The 24,929-nt window shown below is 36.9% G+C and overlaps 1 protein-coding gene across 1 annotated transcript in view; it reads right to left on the reverse strand.

The window, feature by feature from the left end:
* Window positions 1–468: 468 nt before the first annotated feature.
* Window positions 469–24,929, reverse strand: part of COG6 (component of oligomeric golgi complex 6) — a 55,175-nt gene continuing 30,714 nt past the window's right edge. Inside the window, exons 12-19 of the mRNA XM_065658710.1 lie at window positions 21,910–22,001; window positions 21,150–21,267; window positions 13,424–13,555; window positions 12,714–12,881; window positions 10,684–10,791; window positions 9,155–9,208; window positions 6,478–6,557; window positions 469–2,835 (exon numbers count right to left, since the gene is read on the reverse strand). Of these exons, the coding sequence (XP_065514782.1) occupies window positions 2,688–2,835; window positions 6,478–6,557; window positions 9,155–9,208; window positions 10,684–10,791; window positions 12,714–12,881; window positions 13,424–13,555; window positions 21,150–21,267; window positions 21,910–22,001 (900 nt within the window). The 3' untranslated portion in view covers window positions 469–2,687. The remainder of the gene's footprint in view (window positions 2,836–6,477; window positions 6,558–9,154; window positions 9,209–10,683; window positions 10,792–12,713; window positions 12,882–13,423; window positions 13,556–21,149; window positions 21,268–21,909; window positions 22,002–24,929) is intronic.

Raw genomic sequence — 24,929 nt, forward strand, 5'->3', positions numbered from 1 at the left:
GACCAACAACAGAACCTGAGGGAATGGCAGGAAGATGTGCCAGGGGAGGTTCAGGTTGGACATTAGGAAAAGGTTCTTCCCCCAGAGGGTGGTGGACACTGGAACAGGCTCCCCAGGGAGGTGTCACAGCCCCAAGCCTGACAGTGTTCAAGAAGAGACTGGAGAACGCCCTCACACACATGGTGTGACCTGTGGGGTTGTGCTGTGCAGGGACAGCAGTTGGAATCCATGATCCTTGTGGGTCCCTTCCAACTCAGGACATTCTGTGATCTGACTGAGCAACTGGAGGGCTGCAGCTTCACTGTTCCTGGTGTGGAAATCCAGGGAATTTGTAAAGTAAAAGGGTCAGAAATACCAAACTAGAGAAGGCAGGTCAAAATCTAATCACGCTTTCCTTCCTCCTCTTACGGAGGCAAGCAGAGGAAATAACAACACGGAAGACAGAATTCAGTAAATCAAATGCTTTTATTGACTTCCTTTCTCATTTGTGACCCTTTGTCATTTACTTCAATTGCACAGACCAAAATTAGTGATCGGCTTTAATTTTTGTAAGTGACAACTTTTATAGCTTTTGCATTTTTATTAAGACAAAATCATGGATAAGTCTCTCCATGGACTCAAAGATAGGAAGCAAGTTCTTACTAATCCTCATGCAAACTTACTGACTGGTTATTAGAGACTGAGGTGGAATGCAAATTCAGGAAAAAGTTCACTCTTATGAGTATGTTAATCTAATAACAAGCTAATTGATAATCCTTTCACAACTAATGTAATTTTCACATATTAGATAATAATTACAGGCATATTAAGCAATATTAACATTATTAAGCAACAATGAACAGCTTTCTGAATATATACTACGGTAATGCAAAATCTGAGTAACTTCGAGTACCTTACCTAGTAAAAGAGCATAATTCTCCATTAAAGCTTTTCGAAGCTTCTGCAATTTTTTGTCTAACAGGTCTGAAGTTTTTAAAGAGAATAAATCTAACATTCACATTTACAGAAGAATTTCTGACTGATCCAGTAACTTCAGGGACATTTACACTTTCAAATCTCTTTCTATTATACAAACAAATTATGCCCATTTGGAAAAGGAGATATTGCTTTATTATGGTACTACCGAGGAAACTGATTTCTGAGCATGCCGGATACATCTTGTGCAATGAGTTTTCCAAAAGACTAAAATGTATTGCTGCTGCTCTTCTCTATTTCTGGCTCTTTTGCAAGCATGCACTAAACTGCAGACTTGGCTGCCACTAAGTATATATTTTATATACGGGGACTATTATTACTGATAAAAATAAAATATGTAAGTTATTCAATATGAATGACTGCTCATCTCCCCCTTGATGTATATAAATAAGCCACATCTAATATGAGTGTAAATTCAGGCAACTGTAGTAACTGTGGCACCCATAAAATAACAAAGAGGGGAAAAAAAGTGAAATACTTCCAGTGAAACAGTTATCTTCAATTATCCTTAAAAAAGAAAAAGAACACACACAACTAAAAATCCTAACCCTAAAGCACCCCAAATTCCTTTTACTAACTTTTTATTTCCTGAAGGTTTCTCTATAACAAGGCTTTCCTGAAAAAACAATATATTAAGGAATTTGTGGAAAATTATCATAAGGCCCAACAGAGAACAACTGTCATACTTATCTATTTTCCTCTTTTTATTGGAAGCAAAGGTCCCCTGAATCATAACCATATAATTATGGTTTCTACACAGAGCAGGTTCAGCTTTGCATGGGAGGAGGAAAGAAACAAAACCTTCCCTCGTGGCTTTCTGTGCATCAGCCTGGAACAACCACACACCCGGCGCTTCCGCACAATTCCCAGAACAACCTGTGGCTGCCACAGGTGAATGTAACTGTAATTAAAACCATCTTCCTAACCTACATTGTTATGGGTTCCAGCCTTAAGAGATCTGCAAGTTTCAACTGATGTCAGGATTCCTACAGAATCATTGCACTAAAACAAACCCCTTCCAGTAAAACAAAATCATACAAATAACTTAAAGCATTACGTTCCAGATTATGTACATGCATGTAATTCAAATATTTCTTTTTCTTACAGAAAATAACACAACTAGCAACAACAATAATGGATTCCAAAAAAAGTACACATATTTTGCTTCAAAGATTTAATCAACAGGATTTGAAAACCAGCATCAAATATTCTGAAATTATTTATGAGCTGTAAAAGTGATGGACTTGAGACAATCTAAGTATATCAGTTGTATTAAAATTATGGTTATCAGCATTTACTGATGACAGGCTGAGAAAAAGAGTGAAAGGACAGGGGAAAAGAACAAATAAAAATATTGGTGAGGTTGTAAGAGACGCTGGCTCAACATCTAGTTGAAAGGATTATGTACAGCAAGGAAAAAGCTTCTTTTTTCTCTACTCCCTTTTCCAAAGAGATTGCATATTGTCAAGGTCAATTTCCATTAGAGGAATATATTAAAATAATTTTTAATCTATATTCTATTTTCTGACCTATACACAGTATTCAAAGACACAGGAAAGACTAGACTTCCACCAAGTAGACTAAACAAAACTGCATTCCTACGTATTTTAACTATACAGCTACACATCAAAATTCAAAACAGAAAAATAACTTGATGTAAATACTGAACAAATATAGAATAATGGATTCTGATAAATCTAGGGGAAGCAAGACTATGAAAGGAGTGCCTGAACTTGATGAGGAGATCTGTGCAGTATGGTTTCTGGATCCTTATATCCATTTGAAGGATCCATCACAGCTGCGTACAACTCACTGTAAGCTCTGCAGACCAGTTCCGTTGACTGTTTTATTATCTGCTCTCTAAAAAACAAAACAAAAACATAATTTGCAAATCGTAGGGAATATAACTGTACTAAACACAAGGAATTAAACATACATACTAAAAATCAACATTAAAAATCAGTGTCAGTTACATTAAAAAGCCCTTTTACTTAAAAATAGCTTAAAGTTTTAAAACAAAATAAAGCTGCTTCATCATAAACTCACATACATGATCCTGATAACCAAGAAATACGCTTCTTTATTATTGCAATCATGAATAAAACAGAAGGATTTAATTTGTGTACGTTAGAGTTTCACCTGCACGTCCCTGCATCTTTTAAGACTGATGATATTAGTGATCTACCTTCTACCTGCTGTGGTTTTTTGCTGTGCTTTGTAAATACACACATTTTTTCATCTACCAGCAAATACATTCCATTTGCTTTATCCTAACGGCACCTGATTCCATAGCTGGTCAAAAAGGAAGCACTGAAAGTGATAGTGGTCAGAGATTTAAAACTTGCTACAGCCTTTTATGAAGAATGCTACAAAGTCTGCATCCTGTTATTTTCCCAGATCTAAAAGAGTAACAATGCACAGAGATCTGACGCAAAATTTAACTGCAGATTTTAATAATTTCTGAGGACTATTCTTCTTATGTTATGCTGCCCATTGAATCAGTTTACTTTAATCACCATGGTGATGCGTTTACAGTTGTGGATGCATTTTTATCTATCAGAAACAGCAATTACAACTATTTTACAGCCAAACCCATGCAAGTGGAAAACCAGGAGAAGCTGAGGAAACCAAGGTAACCATGAATCCAGATTCAGCTGTGCTGTAATACACAGCAAAGGAACAAAGGCACCAAAACTGTATCCACTAAAATTGGGGTCGAATTCACCAGCCGTTGAGATTTCTTTAACTGGTCAATTCTCAAAGCACATAGAGCTTTGTCTTTTCAGGAAATATTAAGAAACAGAAGCTATAAAAAACAAGTTTAAGAGACAAAACCTGCATTTTATTCTGATGCAAAGTATCCAGTTTTTCAATATACAGCATCAGCTGACAGTTATTAGAATACCTGAAAACAAGACTGGCCTTATAATAGTAAATCTAGAAACACTATTATAAGGGAAATATATTCAAGGTGTTCAGGTACAACAACTGTCTCTGATCACAGTCTGGAATCACCAAGCTGCTGTAACAGGACAATCTTAAGAAAGCATTGTACATAGAGTTTGTATAAAACTGTACTGCACCAAATAATATTAAATTAAAAGAAAAAGTTCATTAAAATATTCCAGAGGACTGAACAGCATCGAATGAGTATTTCCATCAAATAATGTCAGTGTCATTAATCAGTACATTAGGATTTCAGTTGCCATAACAACATGATACATTTTATGACTAACACAAATGGCAGCACTTTCTACAAATAGTAATTCCAGCATTCAGTTTCTGTGATCCAACACAAATGAAAAGAGCTTTTCAAGACCAAAACCCGCATAAATAAATAGCTTGGAACTTTTTAAATGAGCAAAGGAATTTGAAAGACAAGAGCGTGCACTGGCAAATGTTGGAAGGAATGTTCTTCATAGTTGTAAAGCTTAAATGATATTTCCAATGACTTTCTAATACACTGGTCCCTTATCAAAAACATGTGGTCCGATTTTGAGAAACAAAGAACTCTTGGGTTCAAGCTCAACAGTGGATCACAATTATGTGAGTTCAAGGAAGATGTCTTCAAAATTGGCAAACATCTGCAAAACTAATTTGAACATTTCAACTACTATGGCCAAAGATTAAAATTCTCATACCAGTTAAATGTTTTGCTTGAATTTTGAGAAAATTTTGAATTTGAAGGTTTATTTACTACAAAAAATATTGACTATTAAGACCCTGATTTTACAAGCATGAAACTCTGTGAATAGGTATCTTAACTTCAGAAGAATTGCTTGTGTTTAAAGCTACATATCTGAAGGCTAACGGGCTAACAGACTTTTTTTTTTTTTTTTTTTTTTTTTTAATTAAGAGCAGAACCTGACCTATAGCATTGATTTACAGCAGGTTAATAAATTCCTGCATGCTAGCTGAGCTGTAGCAGCTACAGCAACCATCCTCACACAGGCACAGCTGCCCACTGGCCAAGATGACATGAATTCAGCTTAAATTGCGCTGAGAGGTTTAAAAAGCTTGTCAATGGGATAAGGCTTAAGAGTGCATACATGACCAGTTTATCCTGGTTCATTTGACAGAAGAAATGATTAAGTCAGTGTAATTTCACTGTGCCTGAGTCTTTATGGTAGCCTAAAGCATATCTCTGAAATATTGGTTCTGTGTTAGCAGTGAAAAATTGAGGCTTTCAAAATACATTTACTGCCATTATGATTTTTAAATAGATCTACATTAAAAAAAATACCAAGAGCTAAAAGACAGGTTTCATAGCTTGACACCTAGAAGGAGAAGTTGCAACGCTTCACTGAGGTTACTGCTCAACCTACTCTGTTAGATCAGTTAGATCCTGGAGCAGAACAGCTTTCACACAGCAGGGTCAGCGCTGCTGGCTGAGCTGCAGGAACAGGGACCGCAGAAGAGAGACCCAAAAAACTACTGAAAAGCACCAACATCCCCCAAGCCATGCACCAGGGATATGGCATGAAATTGGAAGTCTTTGGATGAGGAGAACCTGGGCAATACAGCAGGAGAACCTCGCAGCTGGAATAGACAACCATCGTAGGTCCCTTCCAACTGAACTATTCTCTATTCTCAACAATAAACATTTTTCCCTTGACATAGCTAATTTTTAAATTGCAAGATGTTGTCATACAATCCCGCTGAGGACAGGTACTAGTAATGAGACTCCAAATATTGTTGCATTACATAAACTGTGATGTGTTAGTCTCAACTTCCAGCATATTCTGTAACCTACATTCTTCACAAAAGTGTGAAAAATAATGTCCAGAGGAGTTTTTTTATCAGTCCAGCATATAGTTCTCTGAATTTAAGTACTATAAAATATCTTCATATGGTTCACATTTAATTGGAAAGAAATTCATGGCACTTTCCCTAGCCCCAGGGTTCAGTTACATTCAAAAAACAAGAGAAGAGTTAAATAATAAAGTTCTCGCTTCCATACTTCAAAGAAGAAATCACTAAAAACCAACACACCAGATGACAAAGTGAAATACTCTCAGCACAATATTCAATGAGACAGAATGCCAATGCTCTACACCAGAAGACAACCATGGTGAAAATTCTAGACCTGACCGAGCAGTGGGGATATAAGTAATCCTGAGTGGAGAACTATGTATTTCATCTGCCTTTGGAATGCCTACAAAATAGTTCTAAAACAATCTACAACATAGTTCTAAAACAATTTAAGTTGACAAAAAACTGCCAACCAAGCAGAATATGTTCAAAATAGATGGCTGTAATTCATTTTGATGCTGTCCATTAAATCAAGAGTAATTATTTCAGAAAGTAACAGAATTACATATTCCTCATGGCCTGTTCAAAAAGAGGAGAGTCAGAACAAAACTGAATTGTGACCTGAAGGACAATGCAAATATGATCACAGCTGATAACTTGAATTCTCATCATGATCCACTAAAACCTAATCAAATTAATCTTTCTGATCATTATGCAGGCATAATAGAACTTCGAAGGTAAAGTACTTACTTCACAGTGGTACTCAAAAGGAAATTCAGCTGGGACATTAACAGACTATCTGGAGCAGACAGATAGCGATCAAACTGAGCCTAGGGGTGGGGGAAAAAAGAGAATATGAGATCAACCTATTAAAAAATTGCTGTTAGATGAAAATAGGTAAAAACACAGATCTCTGAAAAGTGATTACATTGAAATGGTACCATCCTATTTCACATAAATTTCTCTTTTTATATATTTAGGACGGAGCCTAACATAATACACACATTTTTAAGGTAGAACTTTGTAGTCCAAGCCAAATGTCTACCTTCAGCACCTCTGCCACCAAAATTTTAAGTTTCTGACTCTGAGGAGAAAGGGTACAGGGGCAAATAATGAGGATCCAGCTTTCATAATTATCCATCTGAGTTTCCTATGCAGCTGGTACATGCATGCGTGTACCTCTGAAAATCAGACCTAGTCTGTTCAGTGCAGAGGGAATACAGTAGCCTCCAGACAGAAATCTAGTCTGTCCAAATTAGAAATGCTGCATGTTTCTTTTCGCATGTCTCTTTTTACACGTTTCTTCTTACTTTTTGGCTTAATAATCTAATGAGCACTTATGCTGGGAAAAACATGAGCAAGGAAACTAGTTCAGGCTCCTCGAACTGCTTCTAGGCCTACTTCTCCTCCTCCATATAATATAGCAGAGAAAAAAATGGCGGTACTTAGATTCTAGTAGTTTGGAGAGGAAAACACTAAGAAAGACCATTAATGCTGTTTTCAATTATTTATCGGAGAAACTGTGGATGCCCCATCCCTGGGAGTGTTCAAGGCCAGGCTGGATGGGGCTTTGAGCAACCTGGTCTGGTGGAAGGTGTCCCTGCCCATGGCAGGGGGTTGGAACGAGATGATCTTTAAAGGCCACTTCCAACCCAAACCTTTCTATGATTCTACGATCAAATGAGGAACTACAGAGAAGATGGAGCCAGGTCTTCTCACAGGCGAAAAAATGAGGAATACTAGACACATATGACACTAAGGAAAATTCTGATTAGATAGTAAGAGGAAAAATTCCCACTAGAAGTGTCAAACACTGAACAGGTTACCCAGAAAAGTTTCATCAAACACCAAACAGGTTAGGCAGAAAAGTTGTATAATCTCCATCTTGGAACTACTCGCTCAGGCAAGGCCCTAAGCATCTTTATCTAATGATGGCAACCTTCCTGAACATTGGGTGAATCTTCTCAAGCTAGTAAACCCTAAAACCTTCATTCATCCGTCATTTAAATGTGCAAAAAGTGGGAAAAAATGACTAACGAAGTCGCTCACAGTTCTCATGAATTAACTTTTCAGAGTTACATGCCCTCGTTCGGAAAGCAAGGGAGCTTTAGCTCAGAGAGAGGTACGGACTTTACTAGAACAGCATTTGAAAGGACATATGAGCAACTTAAAAGGCCGAGACCTAAAAAACTCTCAGGTTAGGTCGGGAGGCAGTGAATCTGCCTGCAAGTGCTCCCTCCATGTGCTCTAAATCCTGGGAAGCCAACAGATGAGGCTGATAGATGCTATTGATGTAGGTTTGATTTCAGCATACTGGCTTCCATTCTGGTCAAAGTGTGTTCACACAAGCAGACATTAAACAAAGTAATGAAGAAAATAAAACAGTTGGATTCTTCTCTAACTACTCAAGTGACAGCATTATGTACTGCTACAGATAACAGAGTTACATATATATAATTTACAGAGATGATCCCCAAGCTGCAGTCTTTAAATTTGTCATTGGTCTACAAGACCATGATAAATAGAAGATATTTTAAATGTAAATTTTATCAATATTGATAAGAACGCATGCTGATCTGAGTATACTGCTGAGTGTTCTGTGCCAGAGCTCTGTTCACTCAGCCACCTTGGGGATCACTGGTTTAAAACATGAATGGAGGAAAACAGACAGAGTTAGGAGGGATTCAACATACAGTTTTCAAAAAACCTTTTTCAGAAAATACGGTCTTTTAAAAAGACCCTTTTTTCATGGTGGTACATGTGTACTGCTGGATAACCGGGCCTTATTTACAGTTAAACTTCCAGAATAAAGCTAAACTTGGCTAAGCAAGAAGAATGACAGATCATATATTACTGCCTACTGAATTGTGATATTGCTATCTCTATGCAAAATAGCCTTCACACACTGTAAGAAAAACATCTCAGCTGATAATTTGTTTTAAAATATATTGTAGCTTTCAACTTAAAAAATATAACTGTGACATATGCCCAGCACCTAACTTCTGAGTTTAGCTGAACTATTTGCATAAAATCAAAGCCTTAGGACTAAAATTATAAATGATAGCAGAATCTATATTTCAAAGCACATAAGCAAAAAAGAAACTTTGGTGATCAAAACTAATTAGAGCTAAGTATTTGCTTTTAGCAATTAAAGATGACTCATGGGATAACATTCTTGTAAGTAAAGTTCTGTTTCTCAAGGCTTAGAAACTAATATTCTATTACTGCCTGTTCATAAATAATGTATGTATTTATTACTTCAAGTGGTCAAATTACTACAAATGAAGAAAGTATTCCCAGAGATGTAATTTAGCTGTTCTTAAAGAGTATGACTGGTTAGATGAATATCTACTGCAGCACATAATTAATAGTATTCTTTCCCACGTCACAGCATCACCACCATAATATGAAATTGTAAAATGCTTACCATTGCAACCTTCAGAGACACGGAGTCCATACTGGGCAAATTTGAAAGAGGACCCTAAGAATCAGTAGTCAAGGGCGGGGGGGCAGGGGGAGGACACAAAAAAAAAGGTCACGCTAGCACATGAAAATAGATAAGAAATAATAAATTCTACAGTTGGTTCAGTTCTAAATTGCTGTTTGGTCCTGCTACAGGATCTTAAATGTTTGGAAACTGAATCGCCATATCAATGCTAAAATGCGGTACCAGTTCATTTGTATTCTACTGTGCTCTTAAATTAAAAACTCAGAATACTGAGTTCTTATTACGTCCCTTCAAGTCCTTCTCTTCCTTCTTCACCATTACATGATAAACACCCAAAAAAGCCTTCCACAAGGTCTGAGATAAAAAATGAACTGCAAACTGGCTACATCCCCTTGGTGTCTGTTCTGGAACTGTGCATAATTCAAGCTTGCTTCCCAGTAAATCTTTTGTGCTGGTATGGCATTACAATGTATAGGTGCTGCCTGAGCCCCAGCAAATCCTGTCATGTCACCTCTGCAGCCAGGCAGCTGGACAGATCTAAATAAAAACTGCAACATTCCATTAAACAATCTGCCTTGGTTGATTTGAAATTGGTTTTGAACAGGAGATAGGCTCGTGAATAGGAAATCAAGTTGAGTTATTTATCGGATTACTTATATTTATTTATTCATCTTTATACATAAAAATCTGTTGAGTTCAGGCACTTTATGCAAAATTATTGGCTGAAGAAACAACATAAAGCTCTCCAACAGAGTTCTGCTTTCTCCAGAAAACACTGCTCTTCACCCTCACAAAAGATCACAAAAGGACATAGGCCCAGCTGAAGGGAAGAGGAGCTGTATTACCACCTCTCACATAGCAACTGTGCCTCACGAGAAAGGAAAAGCACGAGCTCTGAATTTCAGTTTTCAGCTCACTCTACGAAATCTGAAGTTGTCACTTTTAGAATCTCACTATCTTGGTGCTAGAAGAAGGACAAAAGAAGAAATGATTTCAGATTACTACTAAACTCATCCACCATTTTTTCACAGAAGAAAAAAGCAGTAATTATGTAATGCGTGCAGGGTGTGGATCCACTTCATGTATGGTGCTACAGCATGCAATGGAAGAAACCCAAATGCTGCACGCACGTGGGTCAAATATGTTGTAGGTGCCATGGAAGTGCTACACATACTCAGTATTGGTGTTTTAAAGCCAGTTTGACACTTTCTGAAACATATTAAACTACCTACACAGTTATTCTGAGAACGTACAGGACATCTGTGGTGCACGGAGCCTGTTGGTGCTACACAGATAAGCTGCACAGAAGGACTTGCTGAATATACGGTGTAGGGGAAATCTGTAGCTGCAAGGTGCCTTTGTCCAACAGTCCTGGTCCCGTGTGAAAAATCAACAGATACTACTGAGCTTTTGATTTCAGAGGAAGCTTAATTCGCAAAAAAAAGTTAGTGCCAAAATTATTCTTAGTTCTCAAGTACTTCCACAACACGTACATTATGTCAGCTTACCTGTTCCGGTTTGTATTGCTGCACAGAGTTATAGATGTAACTTAGACCAGCTCTTGTTAACACGTAGGAAGCTTGTTCATTTATGAGTGTATCTAAATGAGCTTCAATCTGAAATTTTAAGCATAGGGTATTCATAAAATGTGTGCGAGAATATTAACGAGAACTAGCTCTGCGGTTAAAAGGTCTAGAAAAACAAATAAGAAAAAATACAACTAATAAGGAGAGTGACCAATAAACAACTAAGAACCACAAATACATACAGTATGATTATTTTATCCATTTACATCTTCCATATCACAAGGAGCCAATAATAAAAATATAGATAATTCTTTTGTGCCTAACAGAAGAACATGTTTTTTTGTATTCGTAAATTGAACAGCAGCAAAAATTAAGAATACCAAAGCTCTAATCTTAAAAATTGCTATTTCATTTTATTTTCCTACAGTTCTTTAGAAATGTGATAAGAACAAGAAAAAGAGAGTCTCTTGAAAGGAACATAAAACTGAAATTAAATCATAATCAGTAATGATTTAAATTTAATAATGATAAACACGTTTGAAAAAGTTAACTGAAAGAACATTACACGATGAAATTACAGTTATCGATTTTGCTTTAATTATCTTCCTATGAAAAAAAGTCATAAATGTATTTTACATTCTTAGTATAATCTTTGCTTTGCACAGAAACCTAACCAATAAATCCAGTCACAGCAGCACCAATCATTTTTTAGTTTGAGTAGTCTTGGAAAGATATTTGGGTATACATACATTACTACTTCATTTTTATGATAACTACCCCACATTACATTTATTTTTCTTCCAATCCTAAAGAAAAGCAAACAAAATATACCAAACTCTAGTAAAATGTAAGACTTCCATGTCTCTTATTTGAAGAGTTCACCTTTTTACTTTGTAAAATTGTTTAGAAAAATGCAGTTTTCTTTTTAAATCAGGAGGGAAATCTTAATATTTCAATTTGGAGATTTTAACCATCTTAGAGAGTTCTTTTTTGCTTTGAAAAATGTTTCTCTTATTAAATATGTCATTCTAACTCCACTTTAATAACCTACTTATGTATAATCTTAAAGATATTTATTCAGCCTGTTCCTGTATTTGTAAAATGTTTGAAGAAAGTAAATGGTATTAAATGTATAAACTTCAGTTCTACTGCTTATTTGAAGAATAAATCAATTGCAACATTTACTGTGAAAAAGAAACTCTGATAATAGAAATCAGAGATGCCCCAGACAGTTTGGTGGGTTTGTCTGTTTGTTTGTCTCAAAGCTAAAGGGTGATAGAAATTCTAATTAGGAGTAGAAAGCGAAAAATGGCTCACAGCCAATCTTTACTGATGCCTTCAAATAAGAAGTTGTGACTTTTTTCCAAGGTCCCCAGCTCCAAAAACTCTCCTGAGATATATTGCAGAGATATTCATGTAGGAAAACTATAAATGGGCAGTGCCTAAGTCTTATCAAGTCAATAGTTTATAAAGTACATTTCCATTTCAAAATGGTACAACATATGAGCTACTATCCTGGCACGTTAGGTTAAACCAATAGAATGAGAAAAAAGGTAGAAAGGAGGACTGAAGTAGTAACCTCAGCAAGACAATATTCTAGTATAAACTAGATTATGATCTAGTATGAACTACATAACAGAATATAGTCAGCCTTTTGACCATCTCAGTTTTCAACTTCCGTTTGCTTCTTCTCACACAGTTTGCAGATAAATATTAGAATGATCAGGGTAATGAAAATATTTATTGATACAGGTTTCTCTGCAACTAAACCAAACCAAAACAAACCTCCTCATCATTTTTTTGTCTGTTTAAAATGAAAGATGCGGTGTACCATGGGCTCCGATACCAACTATTTGCTTATGGTCTCTCATAAGAAGCCATCCTATCCCATTTCTCTGATTAAGAATTGACCCGAAGCCAACTTTATCAAAGATAAATATGTTCACATCACAACTTACAGTCTGCAAAAATCACTAGTAAGTTCATTTTATTTTGGGGCTGTTAAAGCTTACCTGAAACTGCAGCATTTCTAGACGTTTGTCAGTGAATTCAAAGAGAGCCAAAGTAGTCTTCATCATATAAAGCGAATTTACCATGAAGGTGGCCATATCAGCTGTGCCCAAATTACTGGCAGACATAGTACACATCTGTAACAAAGGATCTAGCACACAAGACAGAACCTGAAATAGCAAACACACACAAAAAAAGAGTGAAGGGAAAGAGGAAATCATGTCACATGAGGCTTCTAAGCTCATTCTATCTCTATCACATATTTATTCCCCAAAGCGGAATAAAGAGAAATGGGAGTTTCCAACTGTGAAAGCAGTTTTCTACTGGATTTGTCAGCAGGTGATCAGCTACCATAGTGATGGGAAAAGGATAAAAACCTGAGAACAGATTCCAACCTAGCAGGAGGAAGAGTAACCCAGATGAGATAATTGGTAATTGTGCAATCTTGAGGGTGTATTTACTTAATGGAGTAGTAATTGGATAACAGAATTTAGACACTGTGTTAAGAGGAGCACTCCACACTGTACTGTAATTATCCACTTTGTTAGTCACACTCTTATTCACATTGCAAACTCGGGTTTGGAAGAAAGCTCCAAAATGGGACCAGACAAAAAAAGATTAATGTTTCACCCATCTTTTGTGTACCAAGACTAACTAAGGCATACTTTTTTAAACTTCCCCTCCTCTTCAGAGCAGTCAAATGTTCTTATACCTGCACAAAGTCAGCTTGACGGGCATCCAGTGGAACAACAGATGAGTCGTGAGACGCCAGAACCTCCCGCAGCAAGTTAAGCGTCTGATTTAGTGCAGAGCTTGGGCCAAGATCGGGAGGTGGGAGTTCAACCTGAAGAACAAGATTATCTGTTTGTGGGGTGTTTTAAATCTCATTTACAGCAAATGTCATCCAATCTGTTAGCACAAATGCAACCAGCTAATAACAAAATTCCATATAGCCACACAGAAAAGAACTTTAATTTGATGCTGGACAAATCTAGCACATTTCAGAAAATAATCGCCTTCAACTTTCAGCATAGCTATTCCATTCAGTGACAAACAAGCAAAACTGAATTTCCTCTTTCATTCAGACTACATCTGTTTTATAATGCAGAGAATTATAAACACTACCAGTTTTGGTAATAAAAACAAACAAATAAACAAACCAAATCCTACATTGGCTAGATTAGGTGCCAAAGAACAGCCACGTTGCTGTCACAACTGAGTTCGCTTTGGGCAGGACCTCCCGAAACATGTCAGAATCCAGTGCGGGCAGAGCTCTGGCATATTAAGGACACACTGCAACACCTGAATGATGGCACCTTGACAAGGCTGCACAGCCCAAATCATGTTGAGTATGAGAGCTGCAGTCACAGATGCAACAGTCTTCATCCCTGGCAAGTCTGTACCTAAAATTCCTGGTATACAAATGAACTGTGCACGAGCTAACTCAAGTACACCCACATAAACTGCAGTGATACTGCAGAACTGGAGTGCAGGCCTACCTCACAGATGAAAAGCAGGAATTGCAGACATTTAAAAACCAGAAAGAATAAAAGTTCGCAAATCTTGTAGAAAAAACACACTTTCAGAGTTGAATTATGAAAAGTTGGCGCACTGAAATGGACTGAAATTCCACACTATATTTAACACAGGCTCACATACCTTAACCCTTCTTTGTGATGCATAAATACCCCCCAAATGTTTCATCAAATGTTTACATAACATAAAACCTAACACATCTCTTCTTCCCAATCCACATTCTTTGGGCTCCACACTAAACACAGTTGTATCTTCTTGTCTTCAATGCTGCCTCAAACTGCCTGCTGGCTCCAGACCCTCAGCACAACCCGGGCTGCTGGCCGCCTTCCCTCCTTCCCCTGGCTCCTGCCTACTCAAGGGCAAACACAGAATTGGCTGGATCATGTGGGAGTAAGGAGACCCCCAGCAAGATGGAATAAGTGAACACTTCAAGGCATAACCTCTTTCTAGAAGGATGTATGGGGAACTAAATTTGAGCTGCCCTGGGAATGGCCTGTGTGTCTCACTCAAGGTGTTTGGGTGCAGCAGAGCAAGGCAGTGTCCACCTCTGCAACGCTCTTCAGGCTCCGGCTCGACCAGAAAAGATGGCAGCTTTAGATGGACACCCAAGCCACAGGCAGCACGCTCCCTACCTTCCCAAATGACAATTACTGATCAATAGCATAACGATATCCATGTCTGTGTCTTCAAGGGAGCAGAGGCTGATGGCCAAAGAAACAAAGAGGGAGAGCGCAACAGGCATTTTCAGAGCGGAACATTGTGGAGCATTCTGGAAGCGAATCTGCACCTAAACAACATGCCACCAGAGAAAGAAGAAACAACTCTCTTTCTTTTTGGCCGAGCTTTCACACTTGGCCTGTTTCAAAACATTTGAGATACTATACTTGTCTTGGTGACAGTGTAGGGACAAATCAAACATCCTTCTGCATCCTTCTGAATACAAAGTGTTCTTCTAGTTTAACTTTCCAAGAGATAGTATACTGAATTCGAGGAAGTAATGAAAAATGAAATCTAATAGGTTCAGAAGCCTAAGCAGTCTCGAAAGCATAAAACAAATATTCTAGCAATGAAGTAATTCAGTAAGAGGCACTTATTCAGTGCAGATGAGCAGTAAAGTTTACTGAAATTTACAGCACTGAGTGACTTTCTTCTTGTTTCTTCTTGTCATTATTAGGGGTATTGATTGTGCCCCGAACACACTGTTCTCAGACCTGAACTGGACCGTGTTCAGGGATATTTTGGCATTAATTTGAAACTAGAGTTTGATGGGGTTTTCACTTCCAACATACACATAAATCATGGCAATGATAATTTCAGGCTTCTTTGCACAGAATTTTTGTCTCCTGAAGTAGCTGATGGTCAGAAGCTTCTAAATTAGCTTTATCTTTCATTTAATGTGTTCTTTTAAAGCCCACTGTCTTCTAGATGGGAGCAAGGAAGAAGAAAACACAGCAAGGAAAAAAGGTTTAGCCCATTAGATTCTCTTGGGGTTAGTTTAAAATTCCTGACTACTGCAAGAGAGGCAGAATTATCACTAAGTGGAAGGAAAATTAAAGCAGTGTTATATTCATTTTGCAAATTCTAACTTTTTGCACGTGAATGTAGACCATTTTTTTTTCAGAATTAAAAAGGAAAATTTAAAACAAGACATATCTAGTTTATAGAGGAACCTACTGACTTAATTTTTGTGAGAGCTAAATCACTATCCTAATAAAAAAAATTACAACTGAATGTTTTACATGCACTAGAAGATTATTATAATCAGTCCTATTTCCAGAAAAATATATTTGATATGCATACTTAATGCTGCTTTTGAAGTACCTGCTTCATATGCAAGCCAGATAGGAGTTAACTAAAAAATTGGAAGTTCTGTAGCAGCTAGTTCAACAGCATCAAAACATACTCTAACACAATATTAAGTATCTAATTAGTTATAACGAGCAGTTCAGTCGTGCAGAAACAAGGCCAACCGGCTGTTCAGCCTTTCAAAGAAAAAAAGAAGAAATTCCCAATTTTTAAAACCCAATACAGAAAACAGAAACAAATTATCCTAAAATTACAATGGATACTAGAAGTTGTACATAAAATTTAGTATAAAAGGTTTTATCTTCATTTAAAGTTCTGCATATCAATCAGTAGGGAATAATTACTAAGCCAGTAATCTTCCTCTGCATATACAATCCAGAGCAGGCTTCCCTGTCTATCAGAGTGAGTAACTCAAAGGATATTTTGAAGGATTTAACAAATAGCAAAGTAAAATACAGGAAAAAGAAAGGGGAGTATCAACAATCAATAAGAGAGTGCATCTATGTTAATTGTTTCCCTTTCTCATTTGCAAAGAAGGTAAAATGAAAAAAAACAATAGGCAAAATTTTTCTTCCTATTAAATACAGTTAAGTCTATTAAAGACTGGAGCAGATATTAAGGAGAGCAGCTCTGTTAGAAGCTCATATATGCACCTGGAAATACTGCATAGCCAAGCAATAAAAATTTATACACTATCCTACTTGAACATTAGAAAGTCAACAGTACAAAAAGGCGTGGGCATACTAGAGTGAGTTGAGCAAAGGGCTGGTGAATGGCATGTTAAACCCTCAAAACAAATTGGCTTTGCAATGAGTCTGTTACCGAGCTTCATGACAAATTTCAAGGAGCATCAGAGCCAAAGGGACTCCCTTGTGTATTCCCTTTCATAACAATGGGCTTACTTTCAGGCAAGTGTGCTGAACATTTTTGTTACATCAATTTCAGATGGTAAAGAGTTACCCGAGTCTGAATGAGAACACCATAAAAAGGGTTTCTCAGACTGAAGAGTTCCAAATTGGGAGAACTGCTGACTGCCTGATTTTCAGATTACAACCGGGACGCTTGAGATTCTCTGATGTAATGAAAAAAAATGTTCAGAGGAAAGTGCTTCTGAGCAAGCCAGTAAGTACTGTGAAGTAACCAGGGATTTCCCTGTATCATTTACACTGATGGTTTGACAACCAAAAGGAAGAATCCTGATCTAAGACTGCCTTTAAGTTTCCATACAGCTCCGTGCTTGTGACGCTCCTTATGTAATATGGAACTATTCTCAAAAATAGATGTGAAGAGGAAGCTATTTGCTTGTTCTAGAAAGAAGACCCTGAAGTCTCAGTTTCCCATTGTGCTTCAGAAATTAAATCCCAGGCAGTCTGAAGGCAATGCTCAACTCAGCATAATAAACAACCTAGGGAATTAAATTGTCTGTGGTGATGAGGACATCAAACTACCTTCCTGTCATTCCTCCATATCCAAAGGAAGGGATCTTGAGGAGTTAGAATATTTAACGAAACCTGCTTTGTCTAAAAAAAGTTCCCCACTAGCTATACTTACAGAGAAAGATTTGCTTAAACACTGTTCTGGTCTACCAACTACTAGATATACTGTAGATACTAAAAAGAAATACCACAGCGAGACACAGTAACACAGCAGGGTTTCTAGACAGTTCTCCTCACACTATAGCACAAGAGAATTTGCACAGAGACCTGTCAAGTTACATGTTCACTGGTAATTATGACCAAGTCTTCTGGAATGTTGTAGCTATGAACAGCAATTAAGAAAGCACCTCTCTTTAAATGAAACAAAAATGAAATAAAAATTGCAGAACTGATTTCCATCCAGATTTTCTTGTGTACGATTTCCAGATCATCAATAACAACTGGTGATACTGAGGGAATACTGACATTAAAATGGTGTAACTCACACAGGCTACGTTCATCACTTTCCAATGATCTAAACAAAAGAGGTACTTAAGTTTATAGAAATAAAAATATTTTTATTTAAGAACACCCTATTTGTACTTTTATCTATTTCTAAAGTTATTTAAATTGCCTTAAGAATCATACCTTAATCAAAGTAATGGAGAGCTGATATTCTCTGAAACAGGGTTATCAATGCCTTAAGATGCAAAATGCAAGTGGAAATAAGGAACCAGGGTTTCCATACTGTCCAAGTGAAAAGTAATTTACTAATTTTACAAGTGAGTATTCTCTTTGTGCACAATAGGAGCAGCAACAGCGTCTTTGCAATCACACATGTAAGCACAAAGGGTCTGTTTACCAGAGCTTTAATCTTCTCTGAAAAACTAAAAAAAAAATTCTGAAAGCAGTTGCAGTGCATACATAGCTAGCAAAAACCTAGTAAAAAGGTTTGGATATGAAGGGAAGCCTACTAATACATATACACAGTTTTGGTCTGAACACACATTAATAAAAAGGATGATAAAAAGCAACCTTGAGATTCTTCAAAATGTAAAAGCATTGTGACTTTCACTACTAAATTAACGAAGACATACAAGAAGGCATAAAAGGTGGTTATCTGTTAACACACAATAAACTAAATAACAGGAGAATTAAATTTATTATAAAATAGGGTCTTTATCTCATGCAAACTAATGTTTCTCTGAGTGTAATTCAGCCTATTAATTTTGTATTTTTTGTGAAGTAAAACTAATTTCAGTCATGAGGAGATAAGACATCATTCTATCAATTCAGCAGTCCACTCATAGAGGGAAATCATTTAAGATGCTTGAAAGGATTCTAAAATTCTCAGTCACAAGAACTACACATCAGTACAGATTCCTTCTCACTCACAGAGTTACTTCGTTGTTAACTCCTGAAGCACAGAGATTAATAAATAATGGTGAATGCCTTTGTTACTCATATATCTAATCCTCTTTTGAGTCTCTTTAAGCTTTTGACCTCAATTATATCCTGAGCAAAGACCTTATAGGGCACATATGCGATGTAAAATTGTCAGTGTTTCAGATTTAATTTATAAAATGTGTTTATGAGAAAGAGTAATACTATAATGTTTTTGCATTACATGGTATCCTCAGGATGCCATTCATTATTCTTAATAAAGTGCCATTGAAGGCAGCAGTGCAATCACTGCCTTCATTCAACATCAGTAAAACCAAATTTGACTCCTTTATAAAACAAAAGCAGCATCCAGAGCCAGTTATATCCAGGCTGGGGCCTGAGGGAAGGGGAACTAAGAGGGCAAAGAGGATTGCACAACCTTCCCATAGTGACCATGCAAAGAACACACACTACGAACTGGAGGATCACAATTCCTTTGTCACTCCTCCTCCTGAAATCTACTGGTCTCCAAACTGAAAACAGCATCTCAGAAGAAGAGTAAAAAGAATTTTAGCTATGTGAGCAGAAAAATTGTGTTGAATCCTGTTTGAGTACAGATCTAAGACCCAGCAGGATAAGTACAACACAGCTAAATACAACAGAGCTGAATACAGAGCCTTCAGTTCCAAGCCAAGAAAATTTCCTTCCTTAAACACTACTTTGTTTGCATATTCTAAGTAAAGAGCAGTCATATATTTTTGCTATGGTCCATACTGATTTCTCTTCATAGAAGGAAGAAGTACACAAATATTTTCTTTTAGCTCAAGTATTAGGAAAGAAAATGTTCTGAAGAATTCATATACAGTTAGCCAATGTTCAAGGCAAGCTGTAAGCTCTCTCTTTCTTTCTGGTAAACATAGTGTCCCTGTCTATTCTTTAACTGATCCTTGAAGAAGCATTAGTAGCAGAGGAATTACTATTCCGACGACACTGCATTCAAATGGAAAGAACCCAAGAAAACAATGTACTACGTGGACTTCAGTAGAATGCACAGTGAGTGGTAGCAACTAAGGAGTAACTCCATGCAAGAATGAAACCATTGAAAGGAGTCACTGGGATATACAGAGGGGAAGAAGAGGAGGAACAACTATTCCTTCGACAAAGTCATTTCTCAGCCCTTGCAAAAAGACAGGCAATTGGGACAAGACACAAGCTCTCCAGAATGAGAAAACTACTTTGAGACCACAGAACAACATTGACCAAACTCAGGAAATCCCACTGAATGGTTGGAGAACTACAAGGCTTTGCACAAAGAATAGTTTCTGCAAATCAATGTATTTTTTGCATTTTTCTTTAGAAATATATTTATAAAACTCCACTGTTTGTGAAACACTTTCAAACTTTTTTTAACTGGAAAAAAACCCAGTAACGTGAGGGCTTTGTTGAACTCTGGCGTTGTGCAATAACTAGGAACAAAAAAGACATTTCTTCTTGTCATCACAGACTGGGATGCTGCATGAAGATTCATTCCCTAGGAAACGGAAAGGGACGTGTAGCCTAACAAACTGACTTCGCTTAGATTTTAGAAAGGTGAGATTTAATGGGCAGATCTACCAACAGCAACATGACACAAATACAGCAGGGACAAATTAAAAAGAAGTGTATTAGCTACTGAACAATGGGAAGTTCACTGACATGCATTTCAAAATGACCACCAGGAAAGGAAAATATACCAGGAAAGTGATGCTGGTTCAGGTACAGTTGTTTGGTTTAACAAATGTATCTTCTGCTTTCCATGGCAGCAATGTTCATGTGGTAAAACTATTTTTATAAAAGGCAGAAAAGGCCAAATTTTTGTTTTACTTAGCTTGCCATCTTGGGATATACTTCATAACTCCAAGAAAGGAATTATGCACATGAGTAAATAAGTATTGATCTGATGATGCATTAATACAAATTAATTCTGTCAATCAGCTGACTTTGCTGTATTGCAGTAAGGGAAATTTCCTAATTTTTTTGCTTGTCATATATTTTAAAAACATGTAAACCAGTCTGTAAACAAATTCTGCTAACAACAGTATTTTAGCCATATTTTCACAAAAATAAAACTATTAAAAAAATTAAAACATAAACAGGAAGTTTTTAATGTAGTTCCATATCTAAAATATAGAAACTACAAAACTTCAGTTTTAGGAGAAGTTGACATATAAAACAGCTATTCATCTAATAACCTTACTAGATAAAAGGAAAACGAAAGTGTGTTTTGAAACATGAAAGCTGTATGATTTTGAAACGAACCTTATCCATTAGCTTACTTGCATGAAGACTCAGGCTATTAAAGAATATCTTCTTGCTCAACAAATGCATTTCTTCAATCGTTGTCAACAGTGTCGCTGCACTGTTTCCTACAATACCACTGAAACCAAAATTAAGATTAATTAAATAATCTAAAGGGAGAGGGAACATAACAGGGTCAGATAGTCAGCATTTCAAATAAAATTTTTTTCAAAGTTGGAAATTTACAACAAATAATTGCAGAGAACAGTTCTCCACATTACCTGAGAGATTCATTCATAAGATGACTGTGAGAACAAGCATTATCAACTAAGTCATTAAGCAGATATTAAGTACAGCCTATCTAAAGCTTTGCATAAACTTTTTAGTAGAATTCTAAAATTTACTGGATTTTCGTTCTGTATTCTCTAAATCTACTCTTTTATAGAAAACATTACATAAATAAAACGGCAGCTCATGGCCAGGATGGGTGTACTCTTCAATGGATAAAGAACCGGCTGGAGGTAAGAAAAGTCAAAGTTCTAGAGATAATTTCATTCTAAAATTTTCTCAAAGGGAACTTGACTTCGTAATTTTAAATGTTTTAGGTAGTTTTTTTGTGTACCATTTGTAGCTACACAGAACAATAAAAGAATTGAGGAATGACAACAGACAAATGCACATTTCTCCTTGACTCCATAGTACAGAGCAAAAACTATTTTAATCTTTATATACACAATTTAGAAAAAAAGATATCTTTAACATAGTTTGTAATTTTGCATACCTGATTGTATGGTGGTAGAACTTGAGAAGATTAGAAATCTTGTACAGCAAAACTGCTCCTGGTTCAGCAACAATCACCTGCTCAATTCTAACCTGCAGAATATGGAAATATAAGCATCCTTTAAGTCATATATTTCAAAAGCCAAGCTCTATGATTTTATATGCAACGCATGTCTGGTTTTCGAAAAATAAATTTAACTAGAAATATATTTTAAAAGAGAATGTCCAGTTAACTACAACATTCTGCTTGAAGTAAAGTGCTTCTTGGCTGCCAAGCCTCTGGGTGGAAAACAAGCAGATGGATGCATCAAAAAGAAAAAAAAAATCCCTTTTTCCCCCATAGATTTTTGTTGCAACTTGTTGAGAACTTCAGAATAAGGAGATAATTTAATACCAGTACATACTGAATTCTCCCCAGCACTGAACAGCAAGAACAGTTGCAAAGCTGCAAAATCCCTGAACTACAACAGTTAATCATTAGCATCACGCAGCAATTCAGAACATCCAAAGTATTAGGTATTTCACCCAAAAGATAAAATTTCACCTGGATTAATCTCTCCTTCACTTAAGTGACAGATTATATACCTCCTATGGGTATTTAATTAGATATATTTATAACTAACAACCAGCTATGTTGACTGTTTATCTTGACCCAGAGACACTGGCTACACAGACCAAACCAGTGCTGAGTGTCTTTACACTTGGACAGTTGATGTCTTGTCTCCCTGGTACACACAGTCTCACTCCACTCCCGAAAGGTTGCCCCAGGGTCAATCTTTGGGCACTCACAAAGCAGCGACAGTGACTTATCACTGCACTGTTCTCCTGCGTGCCCATGTGTGTGACAGGGCTGTGTACAAATCACCAGCCGCCACCAGCTCTCCCAAGGAGTTTGTCTGCTGTTCCATGGAACACCATGTGCAGCAGCACCTTCTCATCAGAGCCAGCTGCAAGGAGGTTTAACTAAAGTTATTCTTCCTCCATCCTCTCCCTTTGCATCTAAGTCAGAGACCAGAAAACAAAGAATAATTTTTGACTCTTATTTGCAAAGCTCAATGCGCAAGTTAACTCCAACACCCAGGTGAACTTCCCTCTTCAGTGCATACGTATAGAGAGGTATACATACAAATACCTATCTACAATGTTGCATAAAAGGTCATTTGGGCAGGGATACTGAGTATACTCTAGGCATACAGCAAAACAGAATAAGAAAGGAGGGGGAAAAGATGAAAATCAAAACACCAACAAAAAAAAAAAATGGGCTGACTGAAAATAAAATAATTAAGAAACAGAAAGACAAAATAGGCAGAAGGAGGGGAAAAAAAAAAAAAAAAGGCCCAGAAGATTTTAGTGTTAGGAAACAAAAATGAGAACTGAACATAAAAAAAAAAAAAGGGCAAGCCAAGCAGAAAAAGTAGGAAAGGAAGCATTGATGCTTCCCATACAGAAGTCTTCACTGCATAGGAGAACCAAAATTTGCAAGGGACTAAACCCAACCTGTTTGGGGAAGGTCTGGACCTACAGCTCTTACCATTTCCTAATCCTATGTGTCCTGTAGTTGCTTGTCCATAAAGACTAGCTGAAGTCTAAGTAAGGGATCAAAACCATTTTGTTAGTTTTGACCTCATCTTAAGTGCTATGGAAAAGATAAAGACCCTAATTTAAATGTTTTAGGGTCCTCCTACTAGCACCTGAAATGAGAGATCTGTGGTTAAGATCTACCACTAGTGAGTACTCAAGATTCACTTGGATGCCTAAAACTCAAACCAACCATCAGTAAGAAATGTGGACAATTTATACTGTAATTAAACATAATCCTTCAAAAGTGAGAAATTGCATTATATTGTACATTCACATGGAAAGGTATAAACCAATAAGAAAATTCTACATAATAGTGTAAGTATTTAAAAGTGCTCATGGAAATTCTATCACTTGGCATTTATCAGGCTATTTTATACTTCAGCATCAACTCAAAGTGACAGGTTTGCAAACATCAGGAATCCACTAGAAAAACAGTATACTGTGGTGCCATACAACTACAACAATGTTCTGCCTGAACTTAATGCAGTTATTTTTCTTATTGTGGACCATCTTCAGAGAGAACAATGTATTGTAGAAAAGACTCCTCCAAACTGAGTCTATTTTTGTTGTTCCTCTCAACACAACAGCTTGCAATTATCTAACTGCATTGTATGAGGGCTTTTCTGCTTGGGGGTTTTGGTGTGGTTTTGGTTTTTCTCCCCTGCCGCCTTTTTTTTTTTTTGCTATGGAAGATTTCCCCAGGGAAAACGAGAAGTATATTTTACATTGGGAAGTCTAGACTGGCAGTGAATTAACATAAGTTCATTGCTATTAAAATACTGAATACAATAGGAAGTCTTTAATCGTTCTTTTATTTTTTTTTTATTTTTATTAGTACAGCAACTAACTACTAACAATATTTTGGGGATGTTTCTACAGATAGCAGAAATGTGTAAGTGTAAAGACTTCGGCAATCAAAATGGAAGGCATTCTGTCCCAAACTGTACAAATCACAAGCACTCAAAACAAGACCAAAAATCCCTCTGACTTAAAGGTTTGGTTCTATCCCTAATTACTTTGTTGGAATGCACAGAAATACTCAACTCGAACATCACCATTTAACAGATCTAAAGCATGAGAGAAAAACACAGAAGGCTCGGAAAAGATCTTCTAAAAAACTTGTGATCATAGCTTGTCTGTCTAATACACCAGGTCTTTTTCAACAGGTCAAAAACTAAAGGCTGTGAAGGATGATCACAATTACATGGTAACGGGCACAAATTCAAACACAGGAGGTTCCCTCTGAACACCAGAAAACACCTTTTTATTTTGACGGTGACTGAGCACTGGCATAAGTTGCCCAGAGAGGCTGTGGAGTCTCCATCCTTGGAGATACTTAAAAGCCGCCTGGATACGGTTCTGGGCGACTGGCTCTAGGTATCCCTGCTTGAGCAGGGGGTTTGGACCAAACGACCTCCAGAAATCCCTGCCAACCTCAAC

The sequence above is a fragment of the Caloenas nicobarica genome, chromosome 1, assembly GCF_036013445.1.
Source record: "Caloenas nicobarica isolate bCalNic1 chromosome 1, bCalNic1.hap1, whole genome shotgun sequence".
Lineage (NCBI taxonomy): Eukaryota > Metazoa > Chordata > Aves > Columbiformes > Columbidae > Caloenas > Caloenas nicobarica.